General features: G+C 41.4%; 1 protein-coding gene across 1 annotated transcript; it reads right to left on the bottom strand.

The window, feature by feature from the left end:
• Window positions 1-10,374: 10,374 nt before the first annotated feature.
• Window positions 10,375-20,394, bottom strand: tamalin (trafficking regulator and scaffold protein tamalin). Its single transcript, XM_085344850.1, has 8 exons — window positions 20,106-20,394; window positions 18,170-18,222; window positions 16,819-16,873; window positions 14,870-14,972; window positions 13,710-13,803; window positions 12,591-12,657; window positions 11,741-11,807; window positions 10,375-11,259 (listed from the first exon to the last, which is right to left on the bottom strand). Exons 1-8 carry the CDS (start codon window positions 20,298-20,300, stop codon window positions 10,790-10,792), a joined length of 1,104 nt encoding a protein of 367 aa, XP_085200976.1. The 5' UTR covers window positions 20,301-20,394; the 3' UTR covers window positions 10,375-10,789.
• Between the last annotated feature and the right edge of the window lie 275 nt (window positions 20,395-20,669).

The raw sequence follows: 20,669 nt of genomic DNA, 5'->3' as shown, positions 1-20,669 counted from the left end.
GATAAAAATGTTTTATCCAGGGATAAAAGGTGGACTTAGAGGAACTGTGAGTTAATTTAAGAAGACAAACCAGCCAGTAAGGCCATTCCACAACATAGCCCTCAATATAGACACGACTGCGTCTTTAATTTGTTACTGATCTGTATTTATGAGTAACAAATCAAAGGAACACAACAGACTTTGAAGTGTTCATCTGTAAAGCAATTCTTAAGTAGCATCAGTGCTACTTGAGTAAAGACTTAGCGCCTCTGTAGGAAAATAATACGAGGTCATGAGCTCAGAGGGGGAAGCACCTCTTCATAAAGTCACACCTTGGTTAGCTGTCTCCTTTATTCTGGATTTCTGGGTCGTCGTGGTTGCCTTCATTCTCGCTGTATCTCCGCAGAGGCGTGGACGAGGGTGGGGACTGTTTTCACAGGTCCCACAGGAAAACAGTCAGGAAGTATTACACGAGGCCCCAAACAGGGTGGTGGGGGGCAGCATAAAGGTCTTCCAGGAACTCCCCTTAACTAGCATCTCCTCATGAGCTGCTGTGGTGAGCTGTTGGTGCTTTTTGTTTTGATTCCTCTCCAGGTCTGGGACAGTCGCCATAAGTGACTCACTCTATTGGCTGTTGGCTGACTTTGGCCGCTTTTCATCTTAAACTTTTCCCTTTTTTTCCCCTGCGAATTTCCTCTTGTTTTTCCAGATACAGTCCGTGGATGAAATAGTGGTGTTATTGTCTCAAAGTTTCCTGGACCTGCTCAAGGTCAGGATCTAGTTGTTTAAGCGTAAGCAGGGGACTTTATAAAGCGCTTGTATCACAGGGTTGATTGCACTGATGCAGGTGAAATCCCCCAACAATACAAAGGCTTGCTTCTCAGCATTAAACAGAGATTGAAGAAACTCGTAGAAGGCGGAAAAGAGACGTCAGCCGCAAGAACCACTGCTGCCATTCACCGAAATGGATAATAGCTGTGCCCCAGTGTGCTTTTGTTTGGTCTCTTTTCAAATCACAGTGAATTCCCCGATCTCATCAGCACACGGCGTATACAGTCATTATTTGTCTGGTACTAAATCGAGCCCAACAAACTACTGTGGTACCAAACTGAAGAGCATAAAGGATATGAAAATTATAGATATGATTAACCAAGGGGAATCTTCTGGCTCTTAGAAATAGATTTTAATCATGGGATATGAACCAAAATGAAAAACAAAAGGAAGAAGTGGCAGCAGACGAAGCAGCCACAAAGTCAAAAGACAGACACGCAAACTTCTTCTTTTTCCAACAAAGATAATTCAGTTGTTTTAGGAATATGATATCACAGCCGCTGTAGTGTCTGCTTTCACAGTCGTCACTTTATTCGCAAAGAAGTGTTTGTGCATGTGTCATTACCACAGATGAGTCAGTTCTACCTTCTTGGATTGAGAGTGAAGGACTTTGAGGTGGAGAGTGTGTGGGCAAAAGTGAGAATGATCTAAACACCACCAGATGAAAGCGAGTCTGTGTAAAATCCGGACCCACACGTTTTATAAATACGACCTTGCTGAGCTTTAAAAATACCCAAGTAATGGTGTACCAAGTATTTTAAGTCCGATAATGAAGAATAAGATGCCCCACACTTCAATCATATGTTTATTGTTTTGTTTAGAATCCACTGAGGTGGTGTACTGAGGCAGACCCACATTATGTACAGTATGCATCCATTTATGTAGAAGTAACTCTTGACTTTTCTAAACACCCAGGTTCAGACAGTTTTTTCTGCTCAGTAAGAGGGGATATCTTAATATGGTATACTTCACTGCTGTTTAAACCTTATGTTTGTGAGGGACAACCAATCAGAAGAAGGCTGGCTAAAACAGAAGGCAAGTGTTTCAAACACTGGGTCCTCTATCAGGTAGAAAGGGATCATTATGAACTGTGAATCATGCAGGTACTCCAGTAAAGTACAGAAACAAAATTTGGGGTTGTTTGTGTAATTTCCTTTTGTTATCATACAAAGCACAAGGTTTTCTTCCTGTAAATTCCAGCTAACTACGCTCAAGGAACACACTACAGTATCTCTGAACGTCATCCCCTCTGTTTTCCTGAAGCTGGCTCTTAAAAAAATGGTGAGTCAACATCCTCTCTCCCAAACGCTTCAGCTTCCAGCATTCCTGAAGGCCAGACACTTCTGCTCTGCAGCTTTCAGGCGGCCATGCTGGTTTCATTTGCTCTGGAATGATGGGAGATGAAGACAATATGCTGTACAATATGCTGCTGTGCTGTTCCATCAGTGTGGACGTGGAGGTTATGTTTGTTCAGCATCTCCTGGGGAAAAAATGTCGTCCAGAACAAGTTGATCCCCAACACTTCCTGTCTTTGGAGGCAGGAAGAAGTTACAGTCACTATTCTGCGTCTTTGGATTCGAGTGTAGATATGTGGAGGGAGTCTTGATGTGGAAACTACAGTTATGAGAATCAGTTGGGGGTAAAACGGCAAAAAAATTTGATGGTTTGGGTAAATAATTTAGCTGAAATGTTTTTGTTGTTACAATTTGTGGGGAAAAGTTTGAAACTGAGGCCACTGTGTGTTTAAAGATATAACCTCATGACACTTCCTGCTATTGTGTTTGAGGACTTTCTCTGTCTTTGTGTGCACACTCACAGCTGTCAGGGGTTTTATATAACAGAGACTGAGTTTTTAACCCTTAAACATACAGTATGGGTCAAAAATGACTTTGTCAGTCAGGTTTATCACGTTCCTCTCATGCTTAAAAACACTATTTTATGTGTGGTTTTTAAAATGTTGTTCATTTTTTAAATTTCATCATTGTCTCCTCTCTGGTGTATTTTGGAGCACTTAATCTGTTGTCATCAATTAGCATCACATGCAACATGCCATTGACGTCTTCTTTCAAATGAAATAATAATAAAGCTTAGAATAAAAATAAAAATGCAAGAATTAAGTCGTTTGGGTTTTATGTCTTTAGCCAATGAGCATGCAGAAAAATAATATGACCAAGATTTACAAAATAGACTTGATTATTTAGTCTGTGTGACCCAAAATGAGTTGCTGAGGCCATAAACTCAGCAGGAAAGTGCTTACAGGGGTCCAAAGTAAAAGCTATTTTTGCACAGATTTCTATAGGATCGCAGGTATTTTTGCAGCCACGGGTATCACCGTCTGGTAGTCTTCAGAAACAATGAAGCTTTAAAGCACTTGTGTATTGACTGCATGTTTTATACTGTCAACTAAACTAAACTACTAGCTGTCTGCAAGGCCTTGCCTGCAGTAACTCAAGCCGGTTAACTGTACCTGTTAAATGTGATTGTGGTGTTGGTGCTTTGAAGATATATGACAAATATGCCTATATAATAAAATGGCTTCCTGAGTATCTGATTGTATTAATGGAAGACTGGTATTATATTTGCTGCACTGTATGGACGCAGTTTGCTAACAAAGCTTACTATCCTGTTTGACGACAGCAATACTTTAGTGCCACTGGGGTGACATCACAGAACACAGTGATTACTTAGTCTAGATTTTACTAGATTTTAACTTTCTTTGTATTTTTGCTGCATAGGATTTGATATAATTTTATTTCACTATAATTTGAGATGCCTTAAACTAAAGTAAAACATTTTTCAGGCTGAATGGTCAATAGTAGAGTAAAGTACAGAAAGAAACACGTGAAAAAAGTTACATATGGAGGTTTATTTTGATCTGAGCATTTGAAAACTTCACTTAAACAGAACCTGATTGGAAATCTGACCACTGAGCAAAGATACGTTCAGTCATTTTCGGTAAACCTCCATGTTCGTCGGTTACAGTGGAAGTGGCAGAGGATTAACAGGTGTTTCCTTATCTGACTTTTGTTCTCAAACACAATAAAACCATTATATTAAAAAAAGAGGAACCACTTTAAAACTGAACGTTCAGCCTGAGGCCCATCCTACACCATCTGGACACACACTATGCTTCACCATTCCAAAGATACAGAATCAAGAAAATAACCTGCATATTATTAGATCTAATCCAGACGATTTAGCCTTCCAGATGTAAAGATTTATTCCAGATCTGCTGCAGTAATGATGCTTTGAAAGCAGGACAAAAAAAAACAGAGATTCAGAGTTTAACCCAAACACAGTCACATGTGTATTGCATTAAAAGACAGCCTATGATTCATCACATCAGGATGTTTTTATATACACATTATGTACTGAGATAAGCTGCATGCAGCTGTTGTTCCCCAGAGTGGGCAGTGAAGCTAAACGGTCACGAGTGTCTGATACATGAGCGGCAGAGGGAAACAAAAGCATGTTCAATGACGCAGGCTTAACGCCTGCTACTCTTTTAACAGGAAATAAAAATATAGCTTAGAGTGTGGGATGGTGAGTTAAAGCTGAATTTATTTAACGCTGCGATATGAAGTGATGATGAAAAGGAAGTGTTGCTGTAGTAACCGTCTGTGTAGACAGTCTGGCGCGTATGCAAACAGTTTCAACCTCAGTTACCTGCTTCCCTGCAATAAAACAAATATTGTCACTTCCAGAGCTTTGATATCCATCCTCTACCTAAAATGTATCTGTGTGTCAACCACATAACATGGAACTGGATTTTAACAGATCACAAAGTCCCTTTCTTCCACCCAAAAGCACATAAACAAAAACATTACCCTATAATAGGGCAGTTTATCACCTCATTTGGCATTGCCACTAAGTTAGATAAAAGAACTGCCCGATTTTATGCAGGAGAGCCACAGATACAATATCGCTTGTTGATCTTTAAAAACACTGGATCCATTATGCAGTATCTTTCATCACGCCTTCTCTGCCCGGTCCTTCAAACGTCTCTCAAAGTTTGTAATTTGTTTTCTAAATGGGAAGCAGACTAAAGGTTTCTGGCACAAGTTCACCTGTTTCTAAGAAGAAGATGTCTGAGTAGGTCAAAACTCCAGGGTCAGTAGTGTAAAGATGAACTTTGTTGTGAGACAAGTGTTTTGCGTGGCGCAGGTTTCTTTTGTGCACTAAAGGGCAGCTTCTTTCCCCATAAATTTAATGCAAATACGATACAATTGCAAGGCTTACATTACATGATATAACCACGTGTTTCCAATACACCATGCATGCAGAAAACAGAATTAATTTTCTGCCAGAAACGTCTGTACTTTGATTTGTATTGTCAGAGTTGCATGAAGCCTTTAAATCTTTCAACTGTTCTGTGTTACAGCCCTGAAAAATCAACAGTATAACACGCAGCTCACATGACATTCTTTTTGTTTTTCGCATACAGGTAGATGATAAAGTCTAGAACGTTTCCAGAGTGGGATAAAAAAGATTTTGTGAATTTCTTCTTGAATACTTATCTCATCTGCTTCCTCTGGCCTGCGTAGGTGTGTGTTTGATCAGATTTTTCACCAGCTGCTGCAACAAATGCAAACAAACACACCACTTTCATCAGATGTCTTGATTGACTGTCGTATGGAAACACATGATATTACATTTCTTGTTTTTTTCCCCAGCCGTGGTTCGCCTACTGCAAACCAGTGAGAGAACCACAGACAAGATATAAAAACATAAAAATATGAAAATCTCAGTAGCTGCAAATTCCCCACTTTTGAACACTCCCATCAGTCTATCAAACAAAAAGAGGCTTTAATATGTACTTCAAGTTGCTGTTTGCATATTTTCATTAATCTTTTATTCTAAGGAAACCGTTACTTTGGGATGAAATGTTTATTATTTTTAAATCTTTCAAACCGATGCAGCTACAGACCAAGTTTTACAAATTAAACATCTGCACACTTCCTTAATAGAGTTTCTGGGCTGTTCTTTAACAAGCTGTTGGGTTAAAATTGTGAACCGTACAGGAAAGGGGCAGATAAATCCACAAAGTGATGATAGAAGAGACGACTGAAGGTATCAGTACCCCGCTGCTGGGAAACCAAATGCAGGAGTTTTATCTGATATGCAGATTATGATGCGATTACAGCTCTTTGCATTTATTTAGCTGTTCCGTTGTTGAAGCTGACGGCCACTCAGGTTTGCAATAAAGTTGAGTCATCTTAGTCACGCTGGGCATGTTTCGCTCCTTTTTTATATTTTCTATGTAAAGGACAATTTCTGTCTTTATTTCAGACATCATTTCTCAATATTGCACGTTATCTACTCTCGCTCTCCCCATTAAACACACACGCAGACTGCCAGACAGATGGATATGTAGATGCATGCATACCTATAAAGCTGGGGGTTGGTTTTTTTGTTTTGTTTTTTTCAAACCCTGCCTTGAATTTTATTCTCTTATCTTTAGGGTGGATTTCCGGCACATTTGTTACCCACATCCTTTGCCGTGACGGCCTACACAAGCTTCTGCCCTCGTAACACACACAACTTACCACCCCCAGTTTCTGAGATTAAAAACCTCCTCCTTTTTTTGATGATATTTGTGCTTCAGAGAGGCTGGTATCTTGCGTGAGAACAATATTAGTGGTTTTGTCTGGCGTCTCGTCTCTGCAAATAAGTAGCTGTGTAAGTGCTAAGCTAAACTGCTTCCTCATTATTAACCATCAGCACACTGATCCAGCATTTGAACCTGAGGGGACTAACGGCCAATCAGATGCCACAGCATGTAGCAGGATTGAGAAATAGCACTCTGGTCTGAACTGTTTCACCACAGAGGCTCAGTTCTGTCCTACAGGCCCTCCCGCTTCCCTTTCTCAAATGTTCATTTTCACAACTGACAGACGGGAAGAGGACTCGTCCCCCAGGCACATTTTGTTCTACTGTGTCTTGAGCTACTTTCAGCTGGTTTAAAAAGTCCAACTCTACAGCTGAATTTGCATGTAAAGGGACACAAAAGGAACGTGCATATGCATGAGGGGTCAGTGGAACTTTTTCCCCTCTGATCTCCAGTCTTAAAATTAAGATTCGCCAATTGATTAAACCCTGTCGAAACAAGGCTCTGGGACTTTGGATGAAAAGCTCAAAACTAAAATTAAGTAGATAAATAAGTACAGCAAGGCCAGAGACAGCATACTTTTTTTATTTAGGCATTTTTGTTTCGCGTGTGTTGTGATGGCTGTTTGTTATTGCTGGAGTAATGAGCAGTGTATGAGGAACTATTAGAGGCATTATTCAGAGCTAGTTCAGTGCTCGACTGGGGAGAGTGTAGTGCTGGTTTGTTTTTGTAGCAGCGGTTGCAGATGTCCATTAAAACTCCCGCATGCACGCAATAAGTAACAAAAGTTACATGTGGCTGTGCAGAAGAAACATATTGTGGCTTTCAGCAAGTGACTGAACTCACAGGAAACCAAATACAAGACATAAATAAACCAGAATAAAAACATTTTATGCTATCTTTGTCAGAACCAGTTTCAGTTTGAAACTGTAAGAGTGCATAAAACGTTATCTTATCCCCTTAAAGAGCCTGTTTGAAATTTAAGACTTGGCTTTGGGGTAATGTCATGTCTGTGTCTGTGTATGCATGCACATCCCTCCACACACAAAGTGGTGTAGGCAGAAAGTCTCTCAAGGGCAAGGGTGTCAGACCCACTTTAGTTAATGGGCCACTTACAGCCCAATTTGATTTCAAGTGGGCCAGACCATTAAACCTATTGCGTGGCAGCCTACCTTTCTTTCAGTGTGAAGAAGTGCATCCATTTACAGTAATGATTAAAAAAAAACGCCTGACATGAAAAATATATAACTGTCATTTTAACAGTATTTCCTAATGCACATCCATTACAGTTTAACTTCCATCTACAAAGCCACAAAATCTTCTCAGGTAGAAGTTTTTGGAACTCTGCAGCAGATAAGAAGGGAGTCTCTGCTCTCAACAACAGATCACGCTGCCTGCTGAAAGTACACTGCATCCTAAAGGACTCATCTCCCCTGCCTATCTGCTGTTTGAATGTCAGCCCTCAGGCAAACATTTCAGGTCCATCAAAGCATGATGGACTGCACGATTAATCTCAGATCCATCACAGTGAGCTCTGCTCTGAAATCACCCACACTAAAATCAATAACACATCAAATCTACAAGCACCCAGGGCCACACTATTTATTGTTATTTCTTGTTTACTATATATACACAGTGCAATAAAACTGCTATGGGCATTTTTACTATCTTAAGCATACAAGAATATATGGAACTGTGTGTGTGTGTGTGTGTGTGTGTGTGTGTATGCACACCTGAGCTAAATGGACTGATTCTTATATAGCGCTTTTCTACTCTCCCGGAGTACTCAAAGTGCTCTACACAACATGCCTCATTCACCCATTCACACCCACTCATACAAGCACTCAAGTGCAACTAATAAACATTCACACTCCGATGAACGCAATTTGGGGTTAGTATCTTGCCCAAGGATATTTGGCATGCAAACTGGGGGAGCCAGGAATCAAACCACCAACCTTCCGATCAGTAGCGGATCTGCTCTACGACCTGAGCCACAGCCACCCAGGTAGTGTGCAGGATTTCTTTGTGCATTTTTTACACATTGACAATAAGTGAATCTAAACAAGCGCAGTATTTTACCCTTTCAGTCAAAGACATTCTCAAGACCTAGAAATACATTGCAGGCCAAGAGCTATAAAACTGAAGCTATTATTGACTTAGCATAATTATCATGCTTTCTGAGGTTATTAAGCAATTAGTATTTAGTAATCTAGATTCGGGGTCGGTTCTCACCTTCAGGCCACATGTCTGACATTCCTGGTCTGGAGGGAACTCACACTAAGTATGACATGAATAGGACAAACAGCTCACACATACACACACAACTGAAAGTTCTCAATAATGCTTTTAAAGGCATCTCACAAGAGCTGGCCCCAGAGGTCATTTCCAAATCTTGCAGTCTATAGAATCACCGGACTTCACCTCAGGTGACATCGTGCTACATACATTAGCGGGTAGACTGCTCCCAGGGGCCCATCATCTCACACGTCAGATGCAGTGAAGTGGAAATTTAAGCTAGAAAAGTCTCATGTTCCGCGTTGGATTTTTTATTTTAAATTGAGTAGAAACATCTTGAGACGAGGCGTGATATATATATAAAAACAAAACAAAAAAACCTGGAAAATATTCTGTTAATTTCCCTTTATTCATGTACCTGCATCACCTACTTCCAATTCTGAAGCTGCTTTTCCACTTAAACATTGTGAGAGAAGAAAGTTTATAATCCAGCTTACTAAGAATTGTCATAAACTATTGTGACAGTAGAGATGGCAGTTAAGTTTATTAGTAATTAGTTCACGAAGCACAAGAAGCAGAAACTGAAGCAAACCTGTCAAACCCACTTGTGCAAAGACTAAAACAAATTCTCCACTTAGTCTTTATGTCAACAACAGTCTTTAAGCTTGTGGGTGTCATGCAAATATTTGCAACAGCAACCACACGCCTAGCCTAATCTCCTGTGGTGTTAATTGCTGAGCATCAACTGCACCCTGCTTGTTTGGGCCCCACATCTCCGTTATATAGCTCTTCCACACATTGTGCACTAATGACAATTATCTTGACTAATTAAACCCTCGTTACACATTTGGCCCATTCACTCCAACCCCATATTTTAAGCACCAATACACACGCATAACAATCCTTTATAACGACGTCCTTTCCTCTGCTTCTCACTAGAAAAACGAGGATGAGAGGGCCTGGCTTTGACACATGTCCACATACCATCGCTCACCAGCATCGTCACTCCTAATGCATCTGTGAACGAGCAGCAGAGGACAAAAGGGATCAACCCAACAGAGCCAATGAGAGAGTGACCACCATGACCTCATGGGTCAGCTGGGAGCCAGGAATGAAAAGACTCCAAGCGACCCCCGCCCAACAAACGCTCACACACCCCAACACCCAGCGAGCCTTTGGACAACTGAAGCCGCCATGGGAATATGGTAGTGTGGAAGAGTAGGAATCAGCATTCGCCTGCAGGAGCTGAAAGAAAGCGGTTGTGTTTGGAATTCTGGGTCATGCCTTTCTCTGCACATTCCTCACTATTCTCACAACAATAAACTGTGTCAGAGCAGATACAACAGCTTCCATTCTGGATATCTCACACCACAAAAAAGCCTGAAGCATCCCAAGCCGCACGCTAACCTCCAGAACTCGGCTGATAAGATTCTTAAACGGTGGAAGAGTTGTGAAATTATAAAAGCTTACTATATTTAAAAGCATCACATGGAGCAGAGCACATCTCCACCAGGGGAAATTACAGATTGTGTGTACACTCGGGGTCTTGGCACCAATTTAAGCTTGGCAGCTACAATTCCCACAAACAGTTGTGGCTTGGGGAGGAAAATAGCTTTTCAAGCAAGTTCTGCACAAAATAATACGCATATAATCATCAGCCACAAGTTTTATTTTTGGGAACCGTGACCTCGAGTAGAGAAGACAAAATATGATCAGCCTGAGTCATCTGAAGTCATTATCAAAGTTTCTTACAAAATGTTCTGCAACGCAGTCACAATGATCATCGGTGTTTTATTCAGCTGTCAAAATTAAACTTGTGCATGCAGTACAAACTGGGACATCCTTCATTCTGAACATAAACTGAACATGCAAAAATAAATAAATAACTTAGAACAAACAAAAAAAAACAACAACAACAACTTATGTACAGCCATAAAACACTGAATGCTACCGAATGTAGCTAAATGTCCATTGGTCTACCCATTTAAACAGGAAGAGGTGCAACTACAGAACCAAAACACTTTGGTCTTAAATTCTTCACTCTTTGGGGCTGCTTGCTGTTTTCTTTGGCACTTTAGTTTGGCAGTAATTATTACTTTAAGTCTTTAGTTCTGCTGTCTGTGAACAGTTTGCCGCTCACAGTTTGCTCTCCTCCTCCTCCAGTGGTCGGTTTAAGCCGGGGATGAATTTGAGGAGGCGTCTGCGGAAGCTTTTCTGTTTGGGCTTCCTCTGCAGCGTGGCTCCCGGCTTCTCCCCCGGAACGGACGACGAAGATCCTTTGACGTAGCTGCGAGTGCTGGCGCTGCGGGTCAGCTGCGTCTTGGGCGTTGAAAAGAACTCGCTGGTCGGCCGGAGGCGCTGCAGCTTCGGTAACTGTTCTTTCTTTTTTTCTGCACTGTCAGAGTCCACGCTGCCATCCGCCTGATATATGCAGGTTTGGTAGAGAGGGTCATCCTCGGTGGCCGTGCTGAGAAAGCTGGCGCTGCTGCTGGTGCTGCCTGTGCAGTGCAGGGCTCTCTGAAGCGCAGGGCTAGGAGCGCCGAGGCTGCCGTACACACCGGCTGACTCCAGGGACTCATACAAGGCGGCGTCACTCATTACTATACCTGCGGTGAAGAAGGGCAGCGTGAGGACATGGGAAACTGACCAATTGTAAAGAAAACATGAATAATAAATGAAAAAACACTGCTTTAATTTTCTGTGAGTCTTGTTTGCCTCATTTTGCTCAAGCGACCACCCGACTATAGCAACGAGCTGTTTGTTTTCTACTATGTAATCAGGACTTCCTGCAAAGCAGCAGTCATACACATCCTGATTCTCTCCCCCTCAAGAAGGAGGTAATGTGATTGGTACAGTTTGTTATCAGGATGACATAAAATGTTCTGGATACATATACATGAACTTGTTTTTAATTAATTTATGGTTTGTTTTTTTACATTTGGGATTTAGTGTGACCTGGAATTTGACTACATTTTGGAATCTTGTCTGGATGTGGAAAAAGTACTAATAAAGTAGAATAGAAGAATGCAGACTCTGTATGCATGTACAAGTTGAGCTGCACAAGGCCAAAAAAAAAAAATCACCTACCATGAACAAGGCGCTGCTCCTGCACCATCAGTGAGCGATATTCATCCCATTTCTCATGAAGCGTTTGCTAAAAGACAACACAAGATATTGGAATTGATTACAAGAGGAAAACAAAACAACACAACATACAGACAGGAAATCCACCACCCTCATGTGCAACCTTTAAAAGCAATAAAGCTAAATCATCTGAGCCCACACCACAGGTGTACTAAACAAAAAAATAAAATAATAATAATATTAAAAATACGGTGCCAGTTTAGATCAGTGCTTGAGCAGGTAACCAACATGCCACGTGGCTAGAATTAGAAGCTACAGACTAAAACGGAGTTGAAGATGGTAAATCTACATGTCATAGACTGTTAACTGAAGTTTAGACTTGTCATCGTTGCATAAGCGGCCTTCACTCATTTCACTTTTTTTTTTTTTATCTTTTCATAAATGAGTCAACAACCACGTCACATTTATTTACACATTAACATTTACTTCATCTTGTGCGTCAAACGTGCCGTGTTCAGCAGCAGGTTTTAAAATGTTGGTTTATTCTCTCAGGCAGCTGTGTCGCTGAGGATTAGAAAAAGGACAGCTGCTGTAATCTTGGGGGAAAGCTCGCTCACTTAAGGCCACTTCACAGGCAGCTCGAGTCAAGAATGTGTGCAGCCATCAGTGGGCCTGCTGCACAAACTGCTAATGTAACAGGTGGCGGTGCTGCTGGAGGGACAGGTGTGGAGGGAGGGAGGTGTGGTGTCTATATCCAGCGTGTAACTTAATGTTTAAGCGGGTGCGCATGTGTGAGAGGCTGCTGGACGCTCATCCGTTCTGACTCACCACTGACAAACAGTGAACAACTCACCTTTAGATACTGCAGCCGGGCCTCTAGTTCAGCTTTTCGAATTGAGTCACTGTAAACCGTCTCCAGCCTTTAAACAAAAAACCAGAAGGCAGTAGAGTTAACAGGCGTAGCAGGAAGCGCATAAAAACTACAAGGGCAGAAAACAGCGATTTAAAAAATAAATAAATAAAACTTGACCATATGAAAGGCTCTTTTCATAAAGTTAGTAACAGGAACGGGTTTGGTTTACAAGCAAGGGGGGAGAACAAGAAACACAGTTTCCACTTAAGTGCCGCAAATCTGTTCAAATAACATGAGCGAGAGAACATACAGAGCTCGTTTTCACTCCAACAGCTTTTACTGACTTGAACTGTAAGTATAATTAGATGATGTCAGTCTGTAAAGTGTGTCTACACTGGCGCTCTGATGCGGTTCGCCTCACTTCTTCTGCATCAGCTCAGAGAATCTTACACCATGCTAACTTTCTTTTAATCTTTTACAAGCAGAGAAGGGGGTTGAAGAAGACTGTGTGGTTCAAATTAAAAACACCCACTCAGCACACCGACAGATAAGGACTCTAAACGGCGATGTGCCAGATAATAAAGCTGAGGCACACAAATTATTCTAAGAGAGTTAAACGAGTACAATACGGAAGGATTTTTAAAGTTAACCTCAATTATTTTTCACGTTTTTCCTGGACTCCAAAAACAGAAATAGCACCTTCTGATTGTTTTCCTATATGCAAGTGACAATAAAAGCAAACTGCCACGTTTCATGCCAGTGCAAATGTTTACCATCTGCATTGTTAATGAAAAACTGTAACATCTTTCATGTTACCTTAACAGAATTCAGGATGTACCGCCTCTCTGACGTTAATCTCAAAACCAAAACGGCATTTTTATGAGAAATTATTCTCATCTTTCCTGATTTGGCCCTCTGTTACCTTTCAAACTTATTTGGTTTCTGTTCCCATGTGAAACACATTCACTTTTGTTAGAGTTAGAGAGGTGAACCATGAAGTGAGCATCCTGTCAGCTCTATCAACCGTTTAGCCACCGCGATGAACTGAGCATACTTATTAACAAATTCTGAGGAAAGTGTTTTGAAGCCACTGTTGTTGGGTTTTGTGAGTCTGTGTACCTGAGCGAGTTCCCACTGACTCTGATGAGCTGAACGATTTCCTTGTGTCGAAACCCCTCCACGGTGGCTTCGTTCACACTTGCGATGGTATCCCCTGCACAAACACAAATATACAAACGTGTATGTTAGCCAGCCGCGCCTCACGAAGCAGCCAGATGAGGCACACTTCTGAAGGAAACCTCAACACATGTGCGAGACAAATGTGGGAAGACTAGTTCGCGTCTTCGTGGCATATGGCTCGTCACAGGACCGCAGAAAAGCGTTTATTTGCCATTAAACCGTTTACATCTGGGTAGCTGTAAAGTCGCGTATGTCACAAAGTTCTACTTCAGTTTCATCAAAGCAGGAAAAGATGCGGCGTGGATACTCATGTGACAGCATCTTTTGTGAGATTTTAGCCTACTTTGACCTTTCAAAAAAAAAAAAAAAAAAAATCCCCACTGCGATGAAGTCATTGTGTTCACAGCAAGACTGAGAGTGGGGGGGACAATGGAGCGAGTATGCAAGGAATTTAGGAAGTGAAACTAAAGTGACAGACGCAGGTTGAAGAAAATGGGCGGTAAGAGCAGCAGCACATAATCTCCTTCCCTCTTTTTTTGACATAATGGAAACATAACACTGGGTGTGGACAGCTTGTGACTGACCAATCACAATTCACTTGATAAAATATTTTCTTGTCTTTCCCCAGTCTCTCAAAAACACAAAATATGAATGCACTTCCTGGTTTAATTAATTAGTTATAACACATTAGCTGTTTGTAATTTTGACTTCTTTTTCTCATTTTTTTAAATTCATTTTATTTTGTTTTTTTAAGAAGGAAGCCAGACATTAAAAAAATATCACTTCCTTCAAAGTTAATTTGCTTTTGTGTCATTTGCCACATTGGTGAGTAGTCGATCACCAGCTTGTTTGTTGACTGGGAAAAATGAGTAGGGATACAGTCTTCTTTGTGCTTCCCTAAACAACCAACAGAAACTCACAAGTGCTTATGTTGACGCACGTTACACAAGCGTCAGCTGGCAAACAACGACCTGAACCGAAGCCTCGTGTCACGCTCGCTTCCCCTCGAGTCTATTTCAAGTTTTTCTCCAGGTTATTTTAGGCTTAAATACAGCTCAGATAAAAAGAGGAAAACATACAGAAGGAGGAAGTTTGCTTACCAACTTTAAGTCCTGCTTGCTGAGCCGGGCTGTCATTGTGGACCTTACACACAAACGTACACATCTCTACAGAGTTTTGGTCCTGATGGTGAAGACCGTAAGTCTGAAGGAGACAGAAAAATCACACTGAATAAAAGGAACTCACACACACACAAAAAACTTTCCCAGCCTAGGTGCCGTCTTATACGTGTTGTAAATGAATGTGGCAACGCTGAAAAGCCACTGAATAACCGGCAGAGGAAGTCATGACAGACAATGCAGGAAAGAAGATATCACTGAACACGCGGAGATGTGACGCAAAGAAGCAAATGAGGTTTTCTTCCCCTCGTCTGATGAAACATGCCCGGTTGATGCGCCACACTGAAGTTATTTTAATGCCCCGCTCATCACAGTTCACAAATCAACTACTATACACCACTAAATGTCAAAAGGAAGTACTGTAACAATAATTTGGAAAGCTACAGCTATAAAGATAATAAAACACAAAAAGACAAATTACAGTTGTAATTACTCTTACTGTTCTATCATCACATGACCAATTTCATAACCAGTTGTTGGGTTTTATTAACTGCTGCAAGAGAAAAGTGACAAGATTGGTGGGGGGGGGGGGAGAAAGGAAAATCAACAAGAAATTGCTGTAAACTAATGGGTGAATGACTGAATGTAGTGTGAAGCGCTTTGGGGTCCTTAGGGACTAGAAAAGCGCTATACAAATGCAGGCCATTTACCATTTACTCAGGGGTAATAAATGTCCCCTATAACAAGTAGTATTTACTTTTGAAAACTTCAATCTGACTCCAGGATATTGGGTTGTATTTGCTACTTTAACCTAACCACATGACGTGAGCATTACTTAAACTCAAAGGCCAAATATTTTGTTGTTCTGGCAACCGTTTTTGTAACTTCCATACATATTTGCATGCTCTTCCTAGTTTCTGTCACCACAGCTCCTCTACAGAAGGTCAGACCACTGCAGAACATAGACTTCCCCTAGCAGCAAAACTGTTAGTCAGCATGCTGCTGCTGAAGGAGCTTCTACCTTACAAAGAGAACCAACTTCCAGCTGAGAGAAAAAAAGAAAACGAAGTATCCCATAAAATAAAATTCAAGTTATAAAAGGCTATCTGCTCCCGAATTCAGCCTGACAGATTGTATCCTATTCAAATCAGCCTGATCCTGCTGCTCGTTTCCTTCTCACGCAACCATGCAAATATTGTTTCAAATGCAAATATCACATTGATGTGCTCGATCCTCGACTCCCAGTATTAACAGAGCAGACGGCGAGAGAAAAAAAAAAAAAACAAAACAAAAATTTGTCTTTCTCTGTCTCTTTCTCTGTGTAGCATCAAACTTGTCCTCATGATCTCACTTCCTTCTGGTCAGGAAGGGTGGGAACGTGCAGCAAAAATCCAGAAATAGAACAATATAGTTATATCGCTTCCTCAAAGAAGTACTTCAGTCCAAGAAGTCTAAAAAGACCGCCAAAGCACGATAATGTGAAGATGTACTCGCACGCTTTAATCATTTAGCAAACTATTTAAAGAATGAGGTCTGAGCAACAGAGCCGATATTGTGAGGTAGGGAGCTTCAGGGCACACGAGTGAGATCAGAGACAAACTGAGGTCAGAAGTGAAAAGTTTCTGTCTGCTGAGCAGGGCAGAGTGGGGCAGGTATTACATGGAAGGCATGTGAATAAACCACACTGCTCAAAATACAGATGCTGGGAGAAAAAGTACAAATAAAAGCATCTCCACAGTCATGGGATTAACATCAACGGGTTTATTGATGTATTGACTGATGTGTGACCTTTCCTACACAGAACAGGATGTACAAGCTTCTGTCACTTAGGTTTTATCATGTGTGGACAGAGATAGTGGCGGATCGTGAAAGTGGCACTCGAGAAGTTCAGAAATCCACTCCAACCCCCCAAATATCACTCCCAAACTTACCTGAATCTCAAAACCAAATGCCTCCTCTTCTTTTTTCTCCAGGACCACCACCTTCCTAAAATAAAATGATAAAAGGAACATTTTGTCACTGTTAACTGGACAAACTCTCCTCTGGGTTTGCTGCAGCCAACGCTGCTTCTTTTACGTTTTTAAAGGTAGCAGTGCAAACACCAAGTGATCGTGTAAGAGTCATGTCGGTCTAACAGTTGATGCCTAATTCTTTTTAGTCTTAAAGGAGGTATTCACCTTCTGATTCAGTTGTAGAATCAAGAAAAATAAGAAGGTTAACCGGTACAAACAATCTCAATAAACGATGGGTAAACAAGGGGGGGTTTGTCAAGGGTGTACCCAATTATAGCTGGAATCAACTCCAGCAACTCCACGACCCTGAATGGGACATTTAGTTACGACAATGGGCGGATGAATGGGTTTTATACTACGATTTGGACAAAATAGGACATTTATAGATGTCGCCTTGAACACTAGGATATAGTTAAGGAGAAGTTTTCACTGTTTCCAACACAGCAGAGGCATAAATGTCCTTTCCTTTTTTAAATTTGATGGGGGTTACATGAACCACAATCACGGCTTTTTAGTTTTATCTCTAAACTCGTAGTCTTCAAAGCCAGCAGAGTCTGTGTAGTTGCTTTAGTTTCTGTAATTTATGCAATGGTGTGTGCTTATATTAGACATGGTCAGTTTGAAATGATAAGGTCAGGGTGTGACACTGTAGGATGTTAAAGAGCGGGGATATCCTTTAGAGGCTTATATCACCTTTCTGTCACAGGGACCATGGAGTAGGCTGCCCAGAATGAGATAAACGATGGTGCAAATCTATTCTAGCACAGTCCAATAATAAAAGTATGGCTTATGGTTTTAGAGCTCGTTCGAACATAGCTTAATGATGTTTATTCTGACGCATCCATAAAACAGCCTTTTATGTACGTCAAACACAAAATTCAAGAGGAAGGATGAGTGAAAGTCAGTGAGAGGTTAATGTCTGTGTTTCTCTGCATCCTTAACTAAACTGCATAACAAAACTCCTCCACTGGCTGCACAGGACTTCCTCTGTATGCAGGAGCATGTGGACGTCACATGCAGACGTACAGTAACAGTACAGCGGTCTGTTGGAGTGAGGCTCAATGAATATTTATAACCTCCCTTAACAATGGCTTTAATCAGTGTTCCCCCTGTTTGAACAACTGCCAGTCACTCCGATATGAGGCTGCTCGCCCTGAATCATTTTTCTGAGGAAGATGCCATCGTGAAAAAATTCATGTGAAGGCACAGTGAGAGGGAAAAATTTAAAAAGTCCAAAAAAAATATCAGAGAAAGATGAGGGATGTTGTACCTTTGTGGTTCTGGCGTCTGCGTAAGGGGTTTCCACTTCTGTAAGCCGCCACCCTGCAAGGAGAAAACGAAACAAGATGTGAAGCATGTCACACACCTGCGTAGCTTCAAGTTTACTCATGAGGATTTCCCCCCCTCCCCCTCCGGGCATTTCCTAGGCACACCTACTGAGCACTTCAGCGATCAGTGGCCAGTCCATCCAGTCGTCTCGAATAATGAGCCAAGAGTGTTTTGGTATTGTTAAGCTACTTAACCTGCATACCAGCATGGAGATATTGTTGACAAAACCAGAAATGCGTGACTGCTGCTCTGTTTACTCATTACATCAAAACAAGTTGCACGCATACCTACAAGCATAACAGCAAATTGGCTGCCTTCAGGCACAAACTGTCAACCAATCTAAAAACTGCAGCGCTGTTTACACCAAGTTCAGTCTATTAAAAGAAGCAAATAAGACACAGAGGTGAGCACAATAACAGCATTGAGAGAAAAGCCAACTCACCAGCAGGAGCAGTTCAGGTCCCCGCCCCACCTAACTGTGTAAATAAGGCAGGTATCTGTCCAGAAGGCTCCACTAAAATCACTTGAATCAATCCACCTCTGTTCCAGCTCAATCATTTTCAAATCCTGCTCCAATGAAAGGCTGCTTTGTGCTACAGTCTCTCTGGGTAGTAAAATGTTGCTTTCTTTATGTCCCAACACTTACAGAATTGACCCAGAGGAGTCTCAATGAGTGCATTTATTCCCAAATACCCAGAGAGACCAACAGGGGTGGCTCAAGCAGGATCTCCATCCCCGAGTGTACACAATGCTGTGTTGTAACCCGGCGCACTAGCGTATGTGTGTGGGTTTAACTATGCCTCAGTCACAACAGGGCACTGTGAAAGGAGTTTTTCCAACTTTGATGTGCTCTTTGGGCAGAAACTCCAAAGCAAGTTGAGCAACAGAATTCACTGAAATCAGCTTCATGAGAGGAAAATAAAAGCGACTGATGCAGTAGCCAAACAAATTTACAGTATAAACATTAAGCATTACGCAACATGGACTAAAGGATGAGGGCTGTCAGAAACCGTTCCTAAAATCCAGACTAATATGTAGGCCACGGGTTAAAATCATTTCCCCTGAAATAAGAAGACTCAGGGCCAATTTATAACCAATCAGATCACAATCAGCCACAACATTCAAACCACGGCAGGTGATGTGAAGAACAATGATCACACTGATCCTCATGCTGACCCACCCCCACCTACCTGCCCCAAAGTCAACGGCTGTCCCTAACTGCAAAACAGCTCAGGGAAGGAAGAAGACAAACAGCCCGAAGCGAAAGATCCGGGCAGGTGATCTGCATGCTGTGACTAACTGCTGTAAGTTTTAAACAAATAAGCACGTCCCTCCGGACTCTGTAGCGCATCCTGTAGCTCTGATGCAACTTACTGTTAAAATGACAACAGTGACAAACTTTCTATGAATCATCAAATGCAAATTTGCTTTTGTAACAATCTACCTGTTCTCAACTAAAACTCTTATCAGTCATGAGTCATGTGTTTAATCTTAGAGATCACTTTCATCTAAATAAAGATGTTAAGGCATAAAGAACATGGGCGAAGTCTGTTTCATGCAACATAAGATTCAGAGTCTGGGTGGGCACCCTTGCCCCTAGATGGGCTGCTATAAGATGTCCTGTGTGGCGCCGACCAGCCACTCACTGGATACAATAACTTGATAACCCTTTTAATAAGCTTACAGTCTCTGCTTAAATAATAAAAGGACTAATAGGAAACATACAGAAATTACTGTGTAAATGGTTTTTGCCTTGTAAGTTAAAAAAGCACTAAATAAATTTAATAAAACTTTAATTTATCAGTTTACCTGCCAAAAAAATAAACTTTTGCAGGTACATTCAGCTAATAAACTTTTAAAAGGAACAGTAGCAATACCTTTTTGTAGTTTCTGGGCAGCGTCCCCCCCGAGTAAGCCAGGGTCTTGTAGTTGTAAACCTCCGAGGAGTTGCTCGGTGTGTCCATAGTCCTGCAGCTGTCCGACTTTGACGAAGGGAAATAAATGTCGTCTTGAGATGCGGGACCGCTGTCCGGTCCATTGGAGTTCACCTTCTTCAGCCTCCTGAACGTCATTGTTGTTGAAAATGAAAACTGAAAAAAGTAAAAATAACTTTCTTGGTGTCCTCCCACAGAGTCTGAAACCTGCCGAGGGAGATGCTGATCGAATTTGGAGCTTCAGCGTGGAGCCAACTACAATTTCTCTTGTTTCCTTTGAATAGTTTGGAGGCGGGGACTGTTTTGAGGAACACAAATGAGTGCCAATAGCAACAGAGACTTGCCTCCTCCGCGGTGCCTTCATGTGCACCTCGGATCTTTTCTGATTCGTATTGAAACAACAGCAAACAGTGTTTATCAAGACAAAATAAATAAATGCCGTTAGTTTCTTAGCTGAAAGAAAGAAAGTCGAAAGAAAATCAACCAGTAGGTAAAAATGTAATCCAA

The sequence above is a fragment of the Diplotaxodon limnothrissa genome, linkage group LG20, assembly GCF_057381915.1.
Source record: "Diplotaxodon limnothrissa isolate DT_005_m linkage group LG20, D_limnothrissa_male_GT1.1, whole genome shotgun sequence".
Lineage (NCBI taxonomy): Eukaryota > Metazoa > Chordata > Actinopteri > Cichliformes > Cichlidae > Diplotaxodon > Diplotaxodon limnothrissa.
Note: the sequence above shows the minus strand (reverse complement) of the source record. Positions and strands in the feature narration are given on the sequence as shown.